A 25,281-nucleotide genomic window follows, 5' to 3' on the forward strand; every position below is an offset into this window, starting at 1 on the left:
TCATCTCCTCTTTTAAAAGCAATTGTGTTCCTCTTTCAAAGTCTGAAAAATTTTAAAGACTTTTTACTTTTGGCATCAACCTGGTTTTGGAAAGTTATCTGTTAAAGCTTTGAGACCTCCCCCCTCATATGTTATATTTTTTCTCCCTGCTGTTTAAGTCAGGAATTGTGTTGTATTGGGTAATGTTATGGGTAGTGCATGATAAAAAGCTGTATGTTTAACCACACCCTTACTTGCAGCAATTGTAGATGGTGTAATGACTTGTAAGAATCTGTCTGTGTGCATGGTAAGCAAATGGGTCATATTTCTTTCTTCTAGAAAGGCATTTGGACCCCATACTCTTTGTCCCCTGAATTCAGTTAACCTAGAATGTGACATATTTGAGAGTTCCTCTTTTTCAATTTACTGTTACGGAATATGCTTTTATTTTTGACAAAGATCAGTAGGCAATTATATGTTTAGTTTCCTAACGTTAAAACATTTTTTAAATGTATTTTTTTGTTTCTAATTGTCGTAAAATACACATAATATGAAATTTTACCATTTTAACCATTTTAAGTGTAGAGTTCAGTGGTGTTAAATATATTCACATTGTTGTGCAACCAATCTCTAGAACTTTCTCATCTTGTAAAACTGAAACTCTATACCCAGTAAACAGGTCTCCATTTCCTCCTCCCTCCAGCCCCTGGCAACCACCATTCTACTTTCTGTTTCTATGAGTTTGATTATTCTAAATACCTCACATAAGTAGACTGATACCATATTTGGTTTTTTGTGTCTGGCTTATTTCACTTAGTAAAACATCCTCAAAGTTCATCCATGTTGTAGCATGTGTCAGAATTTCCTTCCTTTCAAGGCTGAATAATATTCCATTCTATGTATATACCACATTTTGTTTATCCATTCACTTGTCGATGGGCATTTGGGTTGTTTCCACACTTTGGCTGTTGTGACGATTGCTGCTAGTTTCTTATCTTTTCTGCTAGTTGGTTTCACCTCTTTGTGCTTCAAACGAGCTTGCTTCCTTTCCACACACTGTTGCTTGCCTGTGGTTTCCACATTAGTGGCTGAAGCAGACATCTTTCCAGTTGGCTTTTGCCTTCCTCATTTCTCAGAGTACCTGTGGCAGCCTGGCTGCAGTGTTCTGTATAACGTCCACCACCCTGTAGATGGCAGTTCTGCAAGCTTCGGCTTAGAGGAAGACTGGTTGGGGGATCTTGGTTTTCTTTTATTCTTTGTGTAGCTAGTGCAGAAGAGGAGATTGTATCAGACAAAAGACACATTGTATTACCATCTTCAGAGGGACATTTCATCATGATGAAATGAAGAAAAATGACAGTGAGTTAGTTAATATTTCAAACACCAACATCCGCTGGGATGAAGTCACTGTCTGACTCTCAAAAATGCTGATGGAATGATTTATTTTAGTAACTAACAGAGATCCCTTTTAGTTTTAATTATGGAGTTTAACATCTCATGTATGAGAAGTCACTTATGCAGAAGATTAATGGTATATATAATAATATTAGGTTCCTAACATTATTTTCTCAAAGTAAGTGTTTTTAAATAAACAGAACTAAAGAGCCAACCTGGACATGAATATTTGGAAACATTGAAAACACTGAAAGATATGCTACATGATTCAGAGAATAAGGCCCAGATGTCTTTGAATGCTTTGAACGATCTTGCCAAGGTGGAGAAGGCCCTGGAAGAGAAAAAGGTAATATATATTTTAGGACTTAGAAGTCTCTAAGGTCGTTTCTAATATCTCATATCACATATTTTGAAATATTTTTTCAGCTATTTAAAAAAAAAGCCATTTTTGCTCAAAATTTTTTATAATTTGAAGGTTAGTTACTATAATGTAGCACCTCAGCTAAAAGAAAAAATAGTTATTAAATATTTTTAATAGACTAAAAGCATATTTTCCCTTCTCTTGTGATTAGCTTACAATTCTCAACCTGTTTGTAGTCTGCTAAAATACCTTTATTAAAATGGAGAATTTGGATTGAATTGATGTGTTGTTCTTTTTCTATGTTGAATAAAAATGCTTCCTTGGTCATTTAGGATACATGGCTCCACACTAGTTCATTGGATAAAACAGATCATCCCTTGAGCACTCCATGCTTGGCCCTCATTGGGTGTGTTGTTCCAGTGGTTTTTAGCATAGAGAATATATTGTGTCTGGCCCACATACAACTTATGAAGGGAAAGCTTTAACTTTTTTGATTCTGCTTATTTTTTTATGCTTTTTTTCACAATTCTTTTTTTTGTTAATGGTGAGGAAGATGGCTCTGAGCTAACATCCATTGCCAATCCTCCTCTTTTTGCTGAGGAAGATTGGCCCTGAGCTAATGTCTGTGCCCATCTTCCTCTACTTTGTGTGTGGGATGCCGCCACAGCATGGCTAAGCGGTACATAGGTCTGCACCCAGGATCTGAACCCGTGAACCCCAGGCTGCTGAAGCAGAGTGCGTGAACTTAACCACTGTGCCACTGGACCAGCCCCCACAATTCTTTTTTTATCAAATGCTTTTTAAAAAGTGACTTGGACTGTTTATAGCCCATATTATTCCATCTGTATGGACAAATTATTGTGCACATTTTTAATCTTTTAAAATTTTTTCCAGGCTCTTGAAGAAATCCTGGAGAATCAAAAACCTACATTATATAAACTTGCAGAAGAAACAAAGGCTTTGGAGAAAAATGTTTCTCCAGATGTCGAAAAAATGTATAAGCAAGAATTTGATGATGTTCAAGGAAAATGGAACAAACTAAAAGTCAAGGTTTCCAAAGATCTGCATTTGCTTGAAGAAATTACCCCCAAACTCAGAACTTTTGAGGTAAATCTAGAGGCCATCAGGAGTTTAAGTTTATTGTAGGGTAAAATAGTAATTATCATGTAGGACTCAAATATCTATTATTTGGGCATTTTGCATTCTTTTTAGTCCCACAGTTATTATGTACTTAAGTTGGGATTCATAACTTGCTTACCAAAGACCTACTTTCAGTGTGCTAGAGAACACATTGATTTCCTTTTGTCTTGCAAAAACCTTCTTGGCAGAGATAATTGGACCTTGAAGATAAGGGAAAATTACTTAAAAATGGTCAAAATACTATTTCAGAGATCAGGAGCCTGCATGAAATACAGACTGGTGATTAGATTATAGTGCTAACTTGGTTGGAGTGGTAGACGTTGCCCAGGTGGTAGCAGAGAGCCGAGTCCTCTAAGCTGGCATGTTCAGATTTTAGATATTTGGAGTTGAAAATCTGAACTAGGCCATGGACAAACAGCGTTGGACTGGGAAAGCAGGTAATTCGAGGGAGGTGAAAATCCAGAAGCAGCATCCTTTGCTACATCTGAAAATGTTGACAGAGGAAGCAGTGATCAAGTTCCAGAGGAAAGGATAGGTGTGAGAATATAAGGAGAAAGCAGTAAAAGTCAGTGTAAGGTAAGACAGTTGGATTTTAACGTTTTCCTGGTGAGGAAGGTGGAGAAGTAGAGTTTCCAGATCACCTGGTTTCCTAACAGGAAAGGTCTGGGTGAAGAATGAGCCAATCATACTCTCTGCCCTATCCTCCCAGGGCCTCCTTACCATGATCTACCGTGTTTTGTTTTGTTTTTTCCACCACTGGTGTATCCCAAGATGTACTTGTAGAACAGTGCCCGGCACTTAATATTGTGTAGAGGATGTTGCTAAAAAAGTGAAAAGATTGAAAATGAAGACAAAATTTTGAAAATGATGTTTAAAAAATCAAAACCAGAGAACGTGTGGTAGGAGAAAGGTGGTAGACTGTACAGATCAGTGTGAGGGGTTCCAGCAACATGAGACAAGAGCGGTGACCCCTGAATGTGGAGGGAAGCTCTTGACCCAGGAACCAATGGACAGTTCCAATGAATGACCAGCAGGAGAATTAAGATGGAGGGGGTTCTGTGTGTGTGTGTGTGTGTGTGTGTGAGTGTGTGCGTGTGTGTGTGGGGGGGGGTTGTAGTGGAAGGAGGAAGTTTTCTTTAAGTGTAAGCTGCAGTTCTACACTGAGATCTCATTAGAATAAACCATTACTTTTGAAGAGGAGTGTGTTCGTGTGACTTAGTATTTTTGACTCGTTTAACTTTGTGAGTGGATCCACTTCCCTTTGTCTGTCATCACTTGTAATTCTTTCTAATTTTACAAACCAGAATTACCCTTATCCATGATTCTAAAATTTTTGGTTATGGTCCAAGCATTGGATTATCACTGGTTTTCAACTACAGGCAATTTTGTCCCCCAGAGGACACTTCTTAATGTTTGGAGACATTTTTGGTTGTCACAACTGTGGGGGAAGGGACGGTGCTATTGGTATCTAGTGGGTGGAGGCCAAAGTTACAGCTAATGTGCAGAACAGCCCCCACACAAAAGATTTATCTGGCCCCAGAAGTCAATAGTGTCAAGGATGAGCAGTGCTGGCTTAAATATTTCCCATCTTTTGAAAAGATCATTGCTTTGTTTTCAAATTTAAATCTGAGATATAGTTAGGGAAAAATTTACTGGTGAAGATGAACCCAAAGGTTAATCTTTCAACTCATTAAAGTGTATTTTAGGGTTAGCTAAATATGTGCCAGTATTTTAGTATGGAATTTAAAGAGAATAAATACTCCTCCAAAACACAAAAGGGAGTCTTGTGGTTATAGTAATCCAGCCTTAGGCTGTCTTGGGTTGTTATTACTAATGTCGCAAATTCAGGCACCTAAAGTGGCCAGTTGGAATGCAGGCCAAATTTATTTCCATTAAAAATATCCCAAGTCAGGGTCAGGCCCTGTGGTGTAGCAGTTAAGTGCACGCACTCCGCTGCTGTGGGCCCAGGTTTGGGTCTGGGTGCACGCCGACGCACCGCTTGTCAGGCCATGCTGTGGCGACGTCCCACATATAAAGTGGAGGAAGATCAGCACAGATGTTAGCCCAGGACCAGTCTTCCTCAGCAAAAGGAGAAGGATTGCATGGATGTTAGCTCAGGGCTGATCTTCCTCCCCCCAGAAAAAAAAAAATATCCCACATCAGGGGCTGGCCCGGTGGCATAGTGGTTAAGTTCACATGCTCCGCGTTGGTGGCCTGGGGTTCACAGCTTCAGATCCCACATGTGGACCAACACACCACTTGTCAAGCCATGCTGTGGCAGCATTCCACATACAAATGGAGGAAGATGGGCGCAGTGTTAGCCCAGGGCCAATCTTTCTCAGCAAAAAGAGGAGGATTGACAACCGATGTGTTAGTTCAGGGCTAATCTTCCTCACACACACACACAAATATCCCACATCAATCATGTGCATCTGGATATTTAGATTTTTTTTTATTACAGTGGCAGATTTGTAATGTCCAATGATTATTTATTTACGTTTTGTATCCTAATTATAAGATTGTTGGCAATATCTGTGTTCCCTAATTGTGCAACTTCTTTATTGAAATATATATTTTTTAATTCTAAAGAACACTTTAACTCTTTTATTTGTTTTGAAGGAACTGATTGTTATTTAATTACTCACAATTCACTTAGGAAAACTTTTAATTTTTCCCTCAAAGAAGATTACAATGAATATTCATTTTCAGGTTAGCATTGTTTTTCCTTTCTCACTGACCTGTTGTATAATTTTTTTGTGAAGAGACCAGCCCTGTGCTAACATCTGCCAATCCTCCTCTTTTTTGCTGAGGAAAACGCCCTGGGCTAACATCCGTGCCCATCTTCCTCCACTTTATATGGGACGCTGCCACAGCATGGCTTGCCAAGCAGTGCGTCAGTGCATGCTCGGGATCCGAACTGGCGAACCCTGGGCCGCCGCAGCGGAGTGCGCACACTTAACCGCTTGCGCCACCGGGCCGGCCCCTGATGTATAATTTTTAGGCATTTAAGTTCTATTTATCTTTAAGGCATGAGGCACAGTAGATTTTCAATTCAATGCCAATTTATGATGATGTTTCTTAGGAACTGAGTGGTTGACTTGGGTATTTTTTTATTTTTTTTTTTTTTTTTTTTATTCTTTTTAAGGTTGGAGATCTATTTTGTTTTTTCTTTTTTCTTTTTTCAGGGGAAGATTCACCCTAAGCTAACATCTATCGCCAATCTTCCTCCTTTTTTTTTTCCCCTACACCCCCCACCCCCCCAAAGCCTCAGTATCTAGTTGTGTATAGTTGTAAGTTCTTCTATGTGAGCTGCCGCCACAGCATGGCTACTGACAGATGAGTGGTGTGGTTCCGTGCCCGGGAACTAAACCTGGGCAACCAAAGCGGAGTGTGTGGGACTTTAACCACTAGGCCATCAGGGCTGGCTTGACTTGGGTATTTTTAAAATGCATTTTTAATTATCTAAGTAATACATAAAGACTTCTCCTTGTGAAGAAATTGAGTAATAGAGAATTATTTACAGTGAATGTTTTTAGAGTTCCCTTTCTGCCTCAGTACTATTTCCTTTCCTGGAGGCAGCTAACATTAACAATGAGCCTTGCTGGAAGTTAACATATTCAAAGTAAAAATGAAAAGTTCAGGGGCCGGCCTCATGGCGTAGTGGTTAAGTTTGGTGCGCTCCACTTCGGCGGCCTGGGTTCACAGGTTTCTATCCCAGGCGCGGACCTACACCACTCGTCATCCATGCTGTGGCAGTGACGACATACAAAATAGAGGAAGATTGGCACAGACGTTAGCTCAGGGCAAATCTTCCTGAGCCAAAAAAAAAAAAAAGTTCATGAAGATTACTAATTTTAATCATTTTTTCCCAACTAATAGAAACAAATGATATTGAAACTCCATGGGGGACATTTAAATAGATAGTGCGTAAATGCATGAGCCTGGAATATGAATCCCATTACTCAAAATCATAATAATGCCCTTCATCGACACAGCACATTTAAACTTTTAAAGTATTTTCATAGCTTTGTGCTTACTTTTTTCCTACCTTCCTACAATTCTTGTATGGTGATTTAGTTATTTGTTTCTGTATCCATTTTGATTTTCTGGCAAATAGTGTTTTCCTCGTGTGCTTACATTTTCTTTGTCTACACACTGGTTCCTTTTGTACAGGTAGAGATTGGGCCTGCAAACTCTTAGCTGCAGTGTCGTGCTCAAATACATTCTTAATTTTTTCTTTTTTATCTATTTCTATGCTAAAGTAATGACCTCAATTCCTGTACTTAAGAATTAAAACGTTAATTGGTGCTTTTAAAAACTACCTCATGGAAAGTCTTCCCACTCCTTCCAGGCAGCAAAACATTTAAAATTGCATGAAAAACGGGCCGGCCCAGTGGCATAGTGGTTAAGTTCACGCACTCCGCTTTGGCGGCCCAGGATTCACAGGTTCAGATCCTGGGCGCAGACCTATGCACCACTCATCAAGCCATGCTGTGGCAGACGTCCCACATATAAAGTAGAGGAAGATGGGCACGGATGTTAGCCCAGGGCCAATCTTCCTCAGCAAAAAGAGGAGGAGTGTTGACAGATGTTAGCTCAGGGTTAATCTTCCTCACCAAACGTAATTTTTTCATTATTGATTTTACTGACATGATTTTCTTATGATTTATGGGGATTGAAATATCACAAAATCCTAAGAGGCTGCTTGTCCCCAGCAATAGTATCTTTGGATTCCTGGGGCTGCAAGGTATTTCGTATTGTTTCATTTATGCTGTTCAGGATCTCCTCCTACAGTGTGATATTACTGCAAAATCATGAAACCATCCCCAAGGCCTACACAAAACCCTGTCTTATGTTCACCACTGCTGCTGCCTCTTTGGATCCATCTTCCAGCCCCTTCCTGCTGTGTTCAGACTCTTACGTCATCTTTTGCCCTGACAGTCCCGTTACCCCGTTAAATCTGACTCCCGCCTCCAATCTCTTTCCCTCTGAATTCATCTTCCACACTGATGACAGTGTTATACTTCTGGAAAGGATTTGTTTGTCTTTGCCATGGTCCTACGAAGTGCTTTCACAAACATCTCCTAGCTCCTGCCCTTCGTTTCCCTAAAGCCCTGCCTATACCCTGCCCTGTGAGCTGCGTTGGATGAGGAGATGGGATGTTAGGTCATGAAGACCACATTGGACAATTGCCTTTCTTTGGAAATGTCGCTTACTTGCTGGGAATTCACAGCCTCCCCTTCTCTGCTCATCCTTAAACAGTAAGCTTCTGCGTGCAGTCTTCAGCCTTGCTCACCACCACACCCACAAATCATTACTCCCTCCTCTGTAATTCTACTGCACCTTGTTGACACCTTCACGATAACCCCATCTCAGCCCAGCTTTTATTATGGCTCGAACTGCCTGTCTGTCCTCTCCTAGGTGTGAGCTCTTTGAGGACAGGAACCTTGTCTGGCAGACAGTGGGTAAGTGGATGTGAGTGTAATGGCTTTGTAGATGCCTTCAGACTTCTTACCCACATGTACCTCTCCAGCGAGGTTGGATCTCTAAGATCTAAATGCGTGGTTGTCCTAAATGGCAGGACACCCGTGTAGTCACACCACTTCTTTCAGTTGCTGAACAGCCAAAGACACACACTAAATCGATGTGCTCTGACCCAGAGCTGAGACATGCAGAACCAGGTTTTGAAATTACTTTGTAAAGCATTTTAGGGTAAAAACGCAATGGTGAATACTTTCTAAGAGTAATATGCAGTATGCCCGATGTAACTCTTTCTAAGTAACATGTAATTGACATAAATATCTCATAAGTGCTTTTTTTTCTTATTTTGAATGCATTTTACTTTGCTAAAGGGAGTATTGGTGCATTCGAAACCTTAAGATTTAAGAACTCTATTAGTTTCAGATAAATAAATATAGTAGCAATATCATTGCTGATTGTCCCTACTGAATGAGGGAACACTTTTTAAATAGTGTTTTTGAGGTTAAGGAATAGTATAAAACCAAACAAAATAGAAACCCTGTTACCTTAAATTACTGTTTTAATTCTGGTTTCACAATTCTTTTTGCCTGGTCTTGGGTTAGAAATTGGCTCCTTAAAAAGCTGTGAATATTCCAACAGATGAGGGAGGAACAAAATGAAATGTCAAGAATTTAGCTGCAAACAAACTCTTAGGAGATAGTTGTGTACCTTGGAATCTTATTGCCTTAAATAAAGCGCGACCAAGCTTCAGATTTCCTGCATCCCTCACTAAAGCGCTGGGCTGGGACATGGGGTGTGACAGAGTTAAAGGAATTGTTTTAATGACCCTGCATTCCTTTTCCTGACCCAACAGCAGGTGTTGCCCATCCAAAATGCTTGCAAATCAGTGCTTTTGAGCAGTGATGGTCAATGCAGAGTTTTGGCACTTCCAAACTAGAATATTTGATACTTTGGTTTCAAAACTACCATATTAGTCATTTTATATGTGTTAGAGAATTTGTCAGTATAAATAAGAATGGGAAATGGCTGCCCTAGGTTAGTACTTTCAGTTTATTTTTTTTATTTTTGCCTGTGAAATAATGACAGACATTTATTTTAGAAATTTACTGGTATTTTTAAATTTTTTTATATTGCTTTAAAAGAACTGAGGTCCCCCCAAAGAAGGTAGAACATTAGAAATTACCCAGTCTGAATTTATATAGTCATTCTGCAAATGGAGGGAGGTAGAGAAAAATTAAATACTCATTACTGTACATTAGAAACTCAAGTGCATTATCGGAATGATTTTTAAATGGACAGAGAAACACTTTCACTTTCTTTGTAATCTCTTTGCTGTATGATTAACTATGAGCAGACTTTTGATATTTTTAAAAAGCACAGGAAACATCTGCTACAAGTGGATTGAGACAATATTTTCCTTCCAGGAAGAGGAGATATTGGGCGGCAGAGCAGAGCTCCCCATCTCCCTCACTTACCTGCACACAAGTGGTAGCTAGTGTTGATCTTGGTGACCAATAGCCCTTCCCACAGAGGGAGGATGCTGTGTGAATCAGCTGCTCCTAGACATTTCTCAAGTTTGGGCCCTCCCTCGTTTACTTGGCTTCCTTCTGCTGAGCTGGATTCAGCCAAGTCTAGTCAGAAATATCACAAGCAGTAGCTCTTTCAAACAGTTACTTTTAAACAGTTGTGGGATGGAACAAGCATTAATGTTGGCAGCAGTTAAAAACATTGAACTTACTCTTATGCAAACATGTACTCACCCTGGCTGCTCATTCCTCTGAAGTCTCTGATGGGAATAAGCGCCAGAATCGGAAGTGGTAACTCTTTATGGGGTTGATCTTGGTAGTAAAGCACTTGATTTTGTAGATCTTAGTAATAATAGCTACCATTTATTGCATGCCTGCTCTGTACCAGGCCCTCTCCACACATTATCTTTGTTTTTAGAACAACCAGGCAAAGTAGTTGTTATTCCTGTTTTTATAGATGAGGTACTGAGGCTCAAAGAAGAGGAATTCGTTTCTCAAGGCCTCATAGCTGATAAGGTACTGAGGTTGGTGTTCTGACCTTAGTGTTTCTTTTCATGGGCACACTGCCTCTCTTGGAACTCAGTGTGGTCAGGATTATGTGCAAAATTTTTAGTAGTGAAAACAGCTTTTCAGATTCCAATCTGTTCCTTTTGTTCCTGTTGGGATGATCAATTGGTCTACTCAGCTTGTCTGTGTCTGTTGCTTTCCTCTTTCTTTTTTCTCATGTTAAAGTGTGCGAGAGAGAAGGAACAGGTGCATGTGAATTGTGTGTGCTCACATGGGTCTGTGTGAGTCTGAGAGAGGGAGGAAGGAAGGGGGTTGATGATAAACCTTCTTCTCCTATGCCAATGACCGGGATCGTTGAGGCCCCTTGCTTCAGTCAAGGTTGATTGTGATTAAAATCTCCTTGGAATATAATACTTCCATACAAATTTCAAAAATCCTTGGCCCAGGAGACTATCAGTTTTCTTGCCGAAAACTTGATGCAAGAATTGCCCAGTTATACAGCAGTAATGCAGCCTTGAATTCTTAAAAAGTTCAGAATGGAGAATAACAGTGCAAGAGGTGGCCACAAGTTAAATGGATGGATAACAAAAGTGCTTCATGAACTCCGTAGATGAATTCATACTTTCTCTCTTTCTGCACACCCCACCTGAGCATGTCTTCCTAAGCAGTCTTCTATGGTAAGATCTTAGAATGTTGGAGCAAACACAGAAGAAGAGACGTATCACCATTGACAATACATGAGAGTAGCACGGGCCTATGAGAATAGTGACAGACAGGCTAAAGGACAGAGGGAAAGGAAGCTTGAGGAGAGTGTACAGTGTGACTGAAAGGACTCTCAAAGCTGTGTTTGGAATAAGGGGGATGAGGAAGTGCTTGCACAGGGTGGTATAATATTAAGAGAGGAGACAGGAAGCCCCTAACCATATAAGCACTTTTTATTTCCCATCTTCATCAGAGAACGGCCCTGCGAATTAGAAAGTGTAGCATGATCATTACTGAGACTGTGTTAGAGCCTGGATTACGAGTTAGATGGGAAAACGACACAGATCCGCCAGATGTCTAAACCTACGTCCCAAGTAACGTGGGATTTTTACCTGTGATTTCAAGGTCACATGATGCATCCTGTGAGAAATTACCAGACAAATGGAGATGGATGAATGTCCTAATTAAGGGGGAACGTTATTTTTCAGAAGCTCAGGACCTGGAGTAAGCTTGATGTCAGTTCCTGGCAGAGCTGTAGAAAAATGACCAACTGGAGATCCTAAATGTGCTTAGGAAGGAATGTGGTGGTCACTGGGAATCAACATGGATACCACTAATAAGCCTTGCCCACACTCATTTCCTTTAAATACTGCTTTCTTTTATTTATTTTTTGGAGGAGAGGTACTAGATTATTAGATTCACAGATTCATAGTCTCACATTTCACGTACGCTCATTTGGTTCAAATAATCCTCACAGACTATCAATTTTGGCAAGTCTTGATTTCAGTAAAGTATTCAAAAAACTCTCTCATAACCTTATAAGCAGGAAGTGGCTCGTATCCTGTAGATTCCCATATTTTGAAAACTAAGCCGTAAGTTTGTTGATTAATGAATGACATGGTCTCCTCGTGGGGGAATACTCAGGTGGGCACTGTCATTGGCGTTATTTTTCACCTGGAAAAGACCCAAAACTCAGGAAAAAAACCCCAATAAAAAAAAGATACCTCACTGTCAGATTTGCAGATGAGAGAAAGCTGGGAGGAAGAGCTGTTCTGGAAGTGGAGAGACTAAAAATTCAAATCATTTTGTTGACTTGTTGCTGCTATATTGTTAACTATTATTGTGAACATGACAAGGCAAAATTTAACACTTACAAATATTAAGTTCTAAATTTATTACAGAAGTCAATTAAGCAATATGGAGTAAAGGAAATGTAATTTTGAGGTAGTTATGGGAATATTAGAGTTTTGGCTAACTATAATATTGTGAATAATATATCTATAAACAAAGAACAAAAGAAACAGAAAACAATTCTCCAATAAGAAAAACAAAATGTAAACTATTTTAGATGGCATTTTATGAGTGTAATATCCGCATGTGAAATACAGGTTAGGTTTCATCTTTATCATTCATTCCAACATTACAAGGATGAGAATAATTGGTTCTGTGGGGTATATTTTAAGGACATTGAAAACTGATATAGTTTCCAGAGCATATTGATCAGAGTGATGAATGCAATGTCGGGGTATCATGTCCTAGAGACGTTATGGAAGGTATTGGGAATGCATAACCAGTAGAAGACTAAAGGAAGACTAAAGGAAGGCTGCCTTCAAATCTGAAGGGCTTTCTTTTTTGAACAGGATAGTAAATTTATCTCCATTCCTAGGGGCGAACAAGAAGCAAAGAATTGCAGGAGGTACAAGGAAACAAGTTCAGCTCAATATAAGGGAAATTAACAAATCAGACTGACCAATGATGAATGAAAGGCCTTGGAAAGAAGTGACCATCACTTCACTCTAGTATTGGAGCTCAAGTTGGACCTAATTATTTGTATTCTTTAAGGCCCAGTTCCAATGTTACTGCCTCTCTGCAGTCTCTTTCTTTCTGCAAAATATTTTCTTTCTTATTTGTGTCTGAACTTCCAGTACTATACACAGTAAATGGATTACAGTGGGTACTTAGTAAATGTTGGATGAAAAAATGGAGCTGGGCAGTGGACTGGCCTGGGTTCTCAGATAACAAGGCATTCAACAGCAGAACTAAGAACAATCTCTTGTATTCCCTCTACTATGCTATTTATTTATTCCTGCTTTGAGTAGCTAACTTTAGGGGAAAATTTGTTAAAAATTATCTGAGAACGAAGGATATTTTAGCTGATTCTACCTAGAAAAGCATTTCTTCCTGTAAGTTGAATTTTTAATCATAGATATTGCTCACATATTGCAAAATAGCTTAGTTCCCTGGAGAGTGTTTTGAAGTTTTCAGAATGATTATCAAGTTGTCGTCTTATGAGAATTTCAGTCACAAATGAAGAAAATAATCATTTTCAAAATTGGAAGATTTAAAAAAAGAAATAAAATAAATGAAAACGATGCTATCAGAGTTTTGAAAAGTTGCCTTTTTTCCAGTAGCAATAGATCTTGTGATATGGGAGGCTGAGTGTCACTGAGTAATATCCCTCTTTGTTATTGTGTTCGATTTAGGCTGATTCGAAAGTCATTGAGAAGTGGATGGATGGTGTGAAAGACTTCTTAATGAAAGAGCAGGCTGTCCAAGGAGACACAGAAGGGCTGCAAAGACAGCTTGACCAATGCTCTGTGAGTTCTGCTGAGTTAGGGAACCTCTTGTAAAAAATTACATTTTCTTCTTCTTCTTTATTATTTGCTGCTATTCTGAAAATTGTAAGAATATGATGTGACAATAAACCTAGATAAAATATCTTTCATCATAAACCTTTTTTGATTTTATAGTTAATAAAAGAATGACTGATTATTCATATTTTTATTTTTGGCCATGGTTATAGAATTTTGGATAGAAGAACAATTTTAGTTCATGAGGAGCTGCTATTTTATGTTACAATGTCAATCTCAGTGTCATAATTACCCATTGTATATTGTTCTTACCGTGCCCTGTGGTGAAGCTTTAAGAAAAACATTTAACAAATGAAATTTGCCAGTAATGCTTCATGCATTTTATATTTGGTGAAATCATTAGGCTTCTCTAAATTAATTAAAAGTACTGTTCCCTGATGAGAGTCAGGTATTTCCAATCTAATTTGGCAGGTGGCTCTATGAAGCACCCAGGTGAAATGAATTTCTTAACACACAACATTTCTTAAGTAGTTAAAATTCTTGACTCCCAAGCAATCTGTTATTATAACATTTGCTGAGATTCAGGCAGACAAACTATAATTATGGCATCCACTTATATAGGAATGAACTCAACAAGCGCTTATTTTCTGTGTTCAGGCATTTGTTAATGAAATGGAAACCATTGAATCATCTCTGAAAGACATGAAAGAAATAGAGGCTAACCTTCGGAGCTGTCCAGTTGCCGGAATCAAAACCTGGGTGCAGACCAAGCTAGTTGACTGCCAAACACAGCTGGAGAAATTGAGCAAGGAAGTGAGTTTTTCAACTTGACTGTCTGTGGTTTTCAAGGGGTAGCTAGTGGCTCCTCTTGACTGCCTAAATTGGTTGTATAGCCCATCCTGTTTGAAAAACAGTGGTCTAGAATAACTAGACCAACATGAGTGGCAGGTTGGGGCAAGACATGTGTCATTATTTTTCGTTAAGGGAGGGAACCAAATGGCCAATTTGTTTGACTCTTCAGTGAGGATGAGCTTGACATGTTCAATAAAGAACGAGAAAGGCATTGTAGCTGGAATAGGATGAAGAGAGGAGTTGGTAAGATTTGAGGTTAGAAGGTAGGTGGGGAGGGGTTGTATGTGACTTTGAAGCAAAGATTTTGAATTTTATTTCAAATATGATTTCACACAGAGAGCAGAGGGCTTTGAGCAGGGGAGTGACATGTGATAGCTCTTTTAGGATCACTCTGGCTTCCATGTGGACACAGTCACGTGTTGCTTAATGATGGGGATGCATTCTGAGAAATTCATCATTAGGCGATTTTGTCATTGTGTGAACATCATAGAGTGTACTTGCACAAACCTAGATGGAATAGCCTATTACACACCTAGGCTATAGGCCTGGTGTAGCCTATTGGTCCTAGGCTACAGACCAGTGCAGCATGTTACTCTGCTGCATACTGTAGGCAGTTGTAACACAATGGTATTTGTGTATCTAAACATAGAAAAGGTACAGTAAAAATAAGGTGTAAAAGATGAAAATGGTACACTGTAGAGGGCACTTACCATGAATGAAGCTTGCAGTATGGAAGTTGCTTTGGGTGAGTCAGTGAGTGAGTGGTGAGTGAATGTGAAGGCCTAGGACATGACTGTACACTATTGTAGACTATAAACATTGTACACTTAGGCTATACGAAATTTATAAAAAAAATCTTTCTTTCTTCAATAATAAATTAAGCGTAGCTCATTGTAACTTTTTTACTTTATAAACTTTTTAATTTTTTTTGACTTTTTGACTCTTGTAATAACACTTAGCTTAACACATGAAAACATTGTACAGCTGTACAAAAATAGTTTCTTTCTTTATATCCTTACTCTATAAGCTTTTTTCAATTTTTAAAATTTTTATTTTATTATTTTACTTTTTCAACTTTTTTGTTAAAAACTAAGACATAAACACACACATTAGCCTAGGCCTACACAGGGTCAGGATCATCAGTATCACTGTCTTCCTCCTCCACATGTTTGTCCCACTGGAAGGTCTTCAGGGACAATAACACCCATGAACCTGTCATCTCCTGTGATAACAATGTCTTCTTCTAGAAGACCTCCTGAAGGACCTGCCTGAGGCTCTCCTTGAGGAGGTGTCACTCTTTTCAGAAATATGTCCATGGTGGTTGGCTTGGTTTTTATTTTCCATCATAGATTTGCTTGTAAGCAGATAATGTACCATGAACATTCTTCTCTATTAATGAAAACCTTTTGTTGTTGGAGTCCATGTTTTCAAAGTTTTTAAGGAGCTTGTTGAGGTCTACAAAAGCTTTTGCTAAACGCTTCACTGTAAATTTTCTTGGGGTTCTTCTTTTTCTTCTCCTGCAGTTTCCTTTTCTCTTGCCTCTTCTTCAGCTATATGTTCTTGTTCCAGCTCCAACAACTCCTCATTAGTCATTTCCTTAGGAACCACCTCTAGGAGCTCCTCAGTGTCATCCTCATCCACACCCAGGTTAAAGTTGTTTGCCGTCTCAGCCACAGCCTTGTTGATTTTTGCCACCCCCTCATCTGTGGCAAATACTTTGAAGTCATGGACAAACCTCTTAAGTGTCTTCTTCCAGACGCACTAGGTGATAGGAATTTTTAAGCTCCATTAAAATCTTATGGGACCACCATTGTGTACGTGGTCCATCGTTGAGTAAAACGTTGTTATGTGGTGCATGACTGTAATTTGCTCTGGGAAGGCAAGAATGAAAACAGGGAGAATACTTAAGAAGTATTGCACTCTTGGAGAGAGAGGATGGTCCCTTGGACTAGGGAGATGGTGGTGGTGCTCACCAGAAATGTTAGGTTTGGACTATATTTTGAAAGCAGAGATGGGAGTCTAGTAATAGATTGGTTGTGTGATATGGGAATAAGTGGAGTCAAGGACAGCTCAGGATTGTTGCAAAGCTTCCACTTTGTGTGAATTTTGGTGCTATTTACTGAAATGGTGAAGACTCAAGGAGCAGAAACTTTGGTGGGAGCAGGTGAGATGATGATTTCCATTCTGCAAGGATTAAGTTTGAGATTATTAGATATGTAAATGGGACTCTTTAGCACGTATTGATGGACAAGGATGCTAAGAAGGAAAGGTCAGCCACAGGAGAAATGCCAGGAGAGTGGGAGGTCTCAGAGGCGAGGTGGAGAAAGCTTTCACAATGCCCAATGCTGAGCATTGCTGCAGCCAATCAGAACTGAAAAGCAAGCTTGAGATTGACAAGATAGAAGCTTTCAATGACCCTGAGAAAGTGGTTCCAATAGAGTGGTAGGGAAGAAGGTCTCATTGGAGAATGTTGAGGAGAGAATGGGAAGTGAGATATTGGGACCATAAGTATAACCAACTTTGAGAAATGTCTCTATTCAAGGGAGCAGAAGAATGGGGTGGGTGCTGGAAGGGACATGGGAATCCAAAGAGGTGTTTTTGTAATATTTAAAAATAAGGGATGGGTTAGCCCCGTGGCATAGTGGGTAAGTTCACGTGCACCATTTTGGTGGTGGCCTGGGTTTGTGGGTTCGGATCCCGGGTGCAGACCTACACCATTCATCAGCCATGCTGTGGCAGTGACCCACATACAAAATAGAGAAAGACTGGCACAGATGTTAGTTCAGGGCTAATCTTCCTCAAGCAAAAAAAAAATAAAATACAATAAAGGTGTTGCAGGATGTTTCCATGCTGAAAAGAAGACCCTAACTTACAAGGAGAAAATAATGATGCAGAAGAGATTGAGAGAAGATAATTTCTGAAGCTAAGTCCGTGATTATGTGACAGGGGATGAGATCCATTCTCTAGGTGAAACAATTGCTGTTTGATGGTTCCTTATGGTAACAGAAGGGAAGGCAACAATGGGTCCAGTTGGGGTAGGATGTAGTTCTCTTCTGATTGCTTCTATTTTGTTAGTGAAATAGTTGTGAGGTTGTATACAGCTGAAGTGAGTGAGGAAGAGGTAAAAAATGAGAGGAGAAAATGTACAATACGAGAATACCTGGACAGTCCCACAGATAATACACATCTCTTAATACAATTTTTTTTAGTGTTTATCTAGGAAAAATTTCATATTTGCATCTCTGAGTATTTTGTTTTGTTTTCATTGTTTTCCTCTGAATTCCTTATTTTTTTTTTAAATTTTTTGTTTATTGCAGTAACATTGGTTTATAACATTGTATAAATTTCAGGTGTACATCATTATACTTCTATTTCTGCATAGATTACATCATGTTCTCCACCCAAATACTAATTACAACCCATCACCACACCCGTGTGCCGAATTATCCCTTTCGCCTCCCTCCCCCCTTCCCCTCTGGTAACCACCAATCCAATCTCTGTCTCTATGTGTTTGTTTATTGTTGTTATTATCTACTACTTAATGAAGGAAATCATAAGGTATTTGACCTTCTCCCTCTGACTTATTTCACTTTGCATTATACCCTCAATGTCCATCCATGTTGTCACAAATGGCTGGATTTCATCGTTTCTTATGGCTGAGTAGTATTCCATTGTGTATATATACCACATCTTCTTTATCCATTCGTCCCTTGATGGGCACTTAGGTTGCTTCCAAGTCTTGGCTATGAATTCCTTATTTTGAACACGTTCAGACCTAAAGAAAAGTTGAAATAATGGTACAGGGAACAGCCATATATCCATTCCTAAATCGGCCAGTTGTTTGTTTTACTACATTTGCTTTCTCTTTCTCTCCCCCACTCTCTTTACATACACACATGCATATACTTTTTTTCCCTTTTGCTAAAAATGTACTTTCAACAGGAAGTTGAATATATCATGACACTTCAGCCCTAAGTACTTCAGCATGCTTCTCCCATGAATAGGGACAATCTTCTACAAAACCACAATACCATTAGCACATTTAAGAGAATAGTTTGATAATATCATTAGTATTCTAGCCAAATTCAAATTTCTCTAAATGTGCTATAATCTGATGGCATGTGCTTGAAGGGGCTAGATTTCTTTAGGAAGTAAATAGGGAAAACGGTTTGGAAATGGCAATGAGGAGCAAGAAAGCAGCAGATAGATACTCACAGAGACATAGATATTTAGACCTATGTATCTATCTATCTGCATATATACATACATACACATATGACATCATAGAATTAATTGTGAATTATTATTGATTCAAAGTATGGGAATAAATGTATGGGAAGTTTTTACGTGTCTTCGGCAAGGAGGCAACCATATATTGTGTGAGAAATTATCTAGAGCAGTTCCAGACTATTGTATTTCATTGAATAGTAAAAATGTTAAAGTTTTGGAGAAACATAATGTCGCCAAATTTTTATTTTGCTAAGAAATATTGGACGTACCAATATTGGACAACCAATCAACAAACAAAAACAGTCTATCTCGTCTATTATATCCATGATATGAAAAGAACATTTTTTTTTTGGTTACATTTTATTTATTTATTTATCAGCCATGAGCTAACATCTGCCAATCCTCTTCTTTTTGCTGAGGAAGACTGGCCCTGGGCTAACATCTGTGCCCATCTTCCTCCAGTTTATATGGGATGCTGCCACAGCATGGCCTGACAAGCGGTGCGTCGGTGCGCGCCCGGGATCCGAACCCAGGCCACCAGCAGCGGAGTGCACACACTTAACCGCTACGCCACGGGGCCAGCCCCAAGAAGAACATTTTAATGCCAAAAAATAGAAAGTATATAATCTCAGGATAATTAATTATAATTTTGAGCTTTTTTTTTTTTTAAATTCACTACAGTGTCTTTATTTTTCTCATCTCTCTATGGATCCATGAAAATTATCTAACTATTGAGTGTCCAGAAACTACTAGTAAAGAGAATTTTCTGGAATTGGGACCTGAGGAATCTGTATCTATATATTTTTAAAAAAATTCTTACCAGGTTAAGCTGCTGATCTGCCAGGCTTGGGACCCAGGGCTGCGTATACTGGTGGCAGCAGGCTCCCGGATTACCATGTGGGGCAGTGAAATCAATGCTTCTCTTTCGTCCCTGCCTATTTTTATGACTGTGACTCTGTTTGGAGAGCAGAAAAGGAAGGCCACTGAGTATTCCCCCTTACTCTCGTGAGTGCCATGCTATCCCTGTGCTGGCCTTCTGTCACTATCAGCTTCGCAGCCAGGCAAGCCCTGGCAAGGTGATCACACTGTGGGGTTTAATTTGAGCGGGAGGTTGAATGGTGAAGAGAGCGCAGGGTGGCCTCTGTGGGACGATGTCTTCTCCCACAGTGGAAGTCAGTCTGTGGTTAGAGGGAGGATCTCTCTGAAAATATTTTTTAGCCTTCTCTGAAATATTTAACTGAGTGATTGAACCAGATTCAGACAAATACCTATTTTCTAATGTCATTTTTTTGTATCTGTGTGGAATATACAAGTATTGTACATTAGCAAAACCAAAATTTTGTAGAGCAGTGTTTTATGAACATCTTTAATAGCAACCTCCTTTTATTTGCTTTTTAAAAGTGAAATCTTATTGGGGAATCCTGTTAAAAAGGAGAAAATGGATATTTTGTTTGCTTCAGATTTTTTTTTCATAATAAAAAATGCTACAGTAGATTTCCTTGAAATTTTTGCTTTTGTTGATGTTACAATCCTTCAGTTAGAGTATTACTCTAAAAGTTATGTTGTCAAATTATTAATAGATATTTCCAGATTAGATTAATATCCAAAATGTGATATCAAATCCAAGTTATAATTATTGTGGTTATTATTGCTTATGTTCCACTGCATCAGCACAAAATGTATAAAGGATTTTTAAAACTTAATTTTAAAACTTAAGACTCTTTGTGGAAAGTTATCACGGTGTCTTTAGACATTAGAAACTAGGACTTGACATTTAATGAGTTAAGATTTGTTTATTTGGCGAATGGCTTTTCCTTTCTAGATTGCTATTCAAAAAAATAGGTTGTCTGAGAGTCAGGAAAAAGCAGTGAATCTGAAGAAAGACTTGGCAGAGATGCAGGAGTGGATGACCCAGGCCGAAGAAGACTACCTGGAGAAGGATTTCGAATACAAGTCACCGGAAGAACTTGAGAGTGCTGTGGAAGAAATGAAGGTGAGGCTGGGAGAGTCAGTGTCAGCAGGCGTATAGCTCCCCTCCTCCCTCTAAAATGAATCACTCAATCAGTCATCTGTCTAGCTGTAAAGTGTGATATGACCATATAATCTTTCGTAGTAGGATTTCGAATTTAAAAAGCAAAAAGAAGGGTAGCTGCTATGATTTTAGTAGAGGAAGGAAGCCGAGACTCTGCTTGTTCAGCGTGGCCCATGAGTAGAGTCCATGAGGGCCCCTGAGACAGTCTCTTAGGTTAGAGCCTGGGGGAGCCACTGAGAATCTCAGACTCAAAAATTCAGTGGCATTGATTACATTTTACAATGTTGTGCAACCATCACCACTGTCTATTTTCAAAATTTTTCAGGAAGAATTATTTTTTGTAAGAAACAAGAGACTTGCCAATTCAGTTGGGGTATATCCTTATTTCATCAGGTATATTCTTCTAGTGAATACATGAACACGAAATAAATACCAAAATTTTGTTAGAGCAGGTAGGAATAGCAGTGGGAATGTCGTCAAGGGATTTAATATCAGTTGGAGCCACAGGATATATTTCCTGTAAACTTATATACCTGTGTCAATGGTCTTGAACTCTCTCCTTTTTTATATAATAAAAGAACTGGGTATTATCCCCAAATTTCTACCACTGCTTCAAGTATCCCTCAGTGTTCAAGCCAAAGGAGATAGTGTCTTAAAGGCTCTTTTTAAAATAAGATTTAGCAACACATTGAATGTTTTATCCCAACGTTAACTTGCCTAAAAGTATAATGAAAGCAAAAATCTCTGTGCGGATATTTTAAAAACAACTAATTTCATCAATGCATTATTGTGTGAGTCAAAGTAAATACAAGGGACTTTTATTGTATCTGTAGTATTTTCACGGAAACATCTTTTTTAGTGTGTTTTTTTTGAAACTTTAAATAATATGCTCTATATAAGGTATTTTAAGGGTAGCCTACCATGTTAGGAACCATCTTATTTCATTTATTTTCCTCCTTTTCACTGTTGGCAGTGTAATTCTGTGGTTTCTTAAAGTCACTAGAGATGAGAGTTTAGAAAAATGAGATTAAAACCCTTGATTGGGCAACATTCTATTTTTATTCTGCCAAACAACCATTAGGATTTTAAAAACCACTACACTTAATTATTTTACCGCAACCTAGGGAAATTTAAAACCATTAAGCGGTAAAGAAAGCTAAAAGGGAAAGTGAAAGGCTATTTTAGGTTAATTTTCCTGAATGTGGGACTTCATCTTAAGCCCAGAGGAAGAGTCAGGAAAGAAGCTATTTCTAGATCAGATCTTCCCAGTATGACTTCATCGTCTTTGAAATACTGTTAATTATTAGAAGGGTAGATATACTATGTTCCAGGAGAAAAAATATGTTTATATTATTTTTAAAGGATACCTTTACCATGGTATGCCCCATTTTTTTTGTGTGAAAATTTATTTCAGTCTAATATGCTCGGATCTCCAGTGGTCAATTAAAATTAATTTGCTTAGATTCTTATTATGGAACAAGAATTTGAAAATACTTCCTGTCAGTAAACATAATTTAGGATAACTTAGGTGTTAATGCTGCTGTTATTAAATGAAAATATATGCGTGGGACTGTGTATACTGGAACATATAATGAGTGGAATTTTGTAGTTAGTATTCTTATTTCAAAAGAATTTCATTCTCCGTAGTGATTTACCTAAATAACGGTCCAATTAGGTCATTAGAATCATCTAGGTGTGTTAATTTTGGTTTAGTTATTTAAAAAAAAAAAAAGAAAGAGATGGGTTCCTGAGAAAGGGAGATGATTTTCAAGTTCATTCTCTCTTGGAACAGAGGGCGAAAGAGGATGTGTTGCAGAAGGAGGTCAGAGTGAAGATTCTTAAGGACAACATCAAGTTATTAGCTGCAAAAGTGCCCTCTGGTGGCCAAGAGTTGACGTCTGAGCTGAATGTGGTGCTGGAGAATTATCAACTTCTTTGTAACAGAATTCGAGGAAAGTACCACACGCTAGAGGTATGTTCTTTTTTTAGTGATGCGTTTCTGAGACTCAAGCTCCATAATGTACTGACCATCTCCGTATCTTGGAAAAAACTCCATTTTTCTTTTCAAATACTGAATCATCACGGAAAAGTAGTTCTTGGATAATAGGTTGATAACAATGAAACAGAGATAAAAAAAAATAGGAGACCAAGAATCTGCCTTCAATTACTGGAAAGTTCTTGGAAAAGTCATTTCATGTCTTCGGACTTGACTTTTTTTATATGTGGAATCAAGATTCTTACATTACAGATGATCTGTAGGGTCTGATCCAGTCCTAAAATTCTAAAACAATATACTGTGAGCACCTCTTTTGTTTTATTTTGCCTGGTTAGTACACAGAGATGAACTGAAGTTTTTTATTTAGAATGGTGTCTAAAGTTAGAGAGTGACCTGAAGGAGAGAAGACCTTGAATGTGCTGGAAGTTTGCTGGACCATTTCCACTATCCTGGCCATTTGGTTTAAGATGTAGATGATTCTATGGGTTTTTTTAAAAAATAATATTAAGTTTTTGCTTGTTTGTTTTTATATTAGTGTGACTTTTGTTAGATCTTATTGAAAAGATTTAAGAAGCATTTTCATTTTTAACAATGTAATTTAAATTGAGTTCAACCTGAAACAAATGATTGTGTTGTTGTAAATTCTAAAATGATAATCATGGCTGCAATATTTAAACTAAATTCACTCATTACTTGCTCGTTGTGAATCTATTTTGTGCTAAGATAAATATGTATAATTGAGACTGGTTAATGAGAAAGCTACAAGTCAAACAAAACCTTATTCTTTAATATTAACATGGTGTCTAACATAAAACATCTGAGGTTGCTCATTTTAGAATTTAAAATTCTGTAAACATTAATATGTAACATTATGGATGCTTAATCTTAAGTCTAGTGAATGATCTTGGAATTGAATTTTACCACAGTCTTCTCCATGTTTTCTTTTCTGTCATAACCACCCTAGATTTGGGTCTTTGTTGTTTTCCTGTTTATTTATAGCCAAAATAACAACTTATAATATGTTAAAATAATGAATGGGGTCCCCAAGTTATCTCAAGCTAACAAAAGACCACCATGTACTCTGTCATTTCTTCAAGCTGTCTTTATGACCCAGAGGTGGAAATTTGAGAATGAGGAATGAAATAAATATTTTGAGTGTTTAGAATTGCTTTGAAAATTACTTTGGACTTAGTTTGAGAGAAGAAAAGGAAAAATGTAAGAAAAAAATATATAGATAAAAGAGAAAAGGGGCTGGCCTGGTGGCGTAGTGGTTAAGTTCGAGTGCTCCGCTTTGGCGGCCTGGGGTTGGTGGGTTTGGATCCCGGGCATGGACTGATGCAGCACTCATCAAGCCATGCTGTGGCGGCGTCCCATATACAAAGTAGAAGAAGATTGGCATGGTTGTTAGCTCAGGGACCATCTTCCTCAAGCAAAAAGAGGAAGATTGCCAACAGATGTTATCTCATGGCCGATGTTCCTCACCAAAAAAAAAAAAAAGAGAAAAAATGAAGCCAAAGATGATATCTTTGAAACAGGAAATGAAAAGAAGAAAAAAGAGGCTTCCAAATGAAAGCACTCTTAAAATTATGTCAGGAAGTACCAAGGGATCTTGGGTAGAAATAGCCCAAATTTCTAAATTGGAGTAAGAATGCCTTTCTTCAGAAAGTCCAATTTTACTACTTAGATTATTGCCAGATTCCTTTAAAGTGTTCTAAATCATGCAATATTTCAAACTGATAGCAGAGTACGGATAATACTACTAACACCTATGTACACATCCCTCAGATATAACTGATATTAACATTTTGCCATATTTTTCCAGATCCTGTTTTTAAAATAAAATAAGTTAGCATTACAGAACCTGTTTCCTTCTTTCCCACCTCATGCCATCCCTCGGTCCCTCTCTTGAAGTAATTATTATCCAGAAGTTGATGTATATTCTTCCCAACTATGTTTTTAATATAAAAACTTATTTTTCAGTTATCAACTGCTATGTAACAAACCTTGCCAAAGTGTAGCGGCTTACAAAAACATCCGTTTATTATTTCTCATGGTTCTTTGGGTTGATTTAGCTCAGCTGGGTTGCTTCTGTGCTCTGTGTGGTATGTGGAGAGCTCACTCAGGTGGCTGCCTTCAACTAGGAGCTCAGCTGGAACATTCACAATGGCCTGTCATCCTGCAGGTCTCTCTCCACATGGCCTCTCGGTTTTACAGCTTTTCTACAGCACGGCAGCTGGCTTTGAAGAGGGAGAAAAGCAGAAGCCGCCAGTCCTCTGACAGGCTAGGTCTGCAATTTGGCACAGCGTCACCTCTGTAACATTCTTTTGGTCTAAGCAAGTCACAAGGCCAGCCCACGTTCTAGGGAGGAGAAAACAATTCCACCACTTAATGGGAGTAGCAGCAAAAAATTTGTGGCCTTCGCTAATCCACCGTAGTTCACTCTCTGGTCCTAAATTAGTTGCATTCCTCTCACATGCAAAATACACTTA

General features: G+C 38.5%; 1 protein-coding gene across 7 annotated transcripts in view; it reads left to right on the forward strand.

Annotated features, from left to right (window-relative positions):
- UTRN (utrophin) overlaps positions 1–25,281 on the forward strand; it is a 504,353-nt gene that overhangs the window by 152,555 nt on the left and 326,517 nt on the right. For all 7 annotated transcript variants that reach the window (XM_087425184.1, XM_087425188.1, XM_087425183.1 and 4 more), the window contains 6 exons: positions 1,575–1,720; positions 2,630–2,842; positions 13,575–13,688; positions 14,340–14,495; positions 20,587–20,757; positions 22,589–22,768. In XM_087425184.1, coding sequence (XP_087281310.1) covers positions 1,575–1,720; positions 2,630–2,842; positions 13,575–13,688; positions 14,340–14,495; positions 20,587–20,757; positions 22,589–22,768 — 980 coding nt within the window. The remainder of the gene's footprint in view (positions 1–1,574; positions 1,721–2,629; positions 2,843–13,574; positions 13,689–14,339; positions 14,496–20,586; positions 20,758–22,588; positions 22,769–25,281) is intronic.

This window comes from Ceratotherium simum, chromosome 38 (assembly GCF_057802395.1).
Source record: "Ceratotherium simum simum isolate JZ-2026a chromosome 38, ASM5780239v1, whole genome shotgun sequence".
Classification (NCBI taxonomy): Eukaryota; Metazoa; Chordata; class Mammalia; order Perissodactyla; family Rhinocerotidae; genus Ceratotherium; species Ceratotherium simum.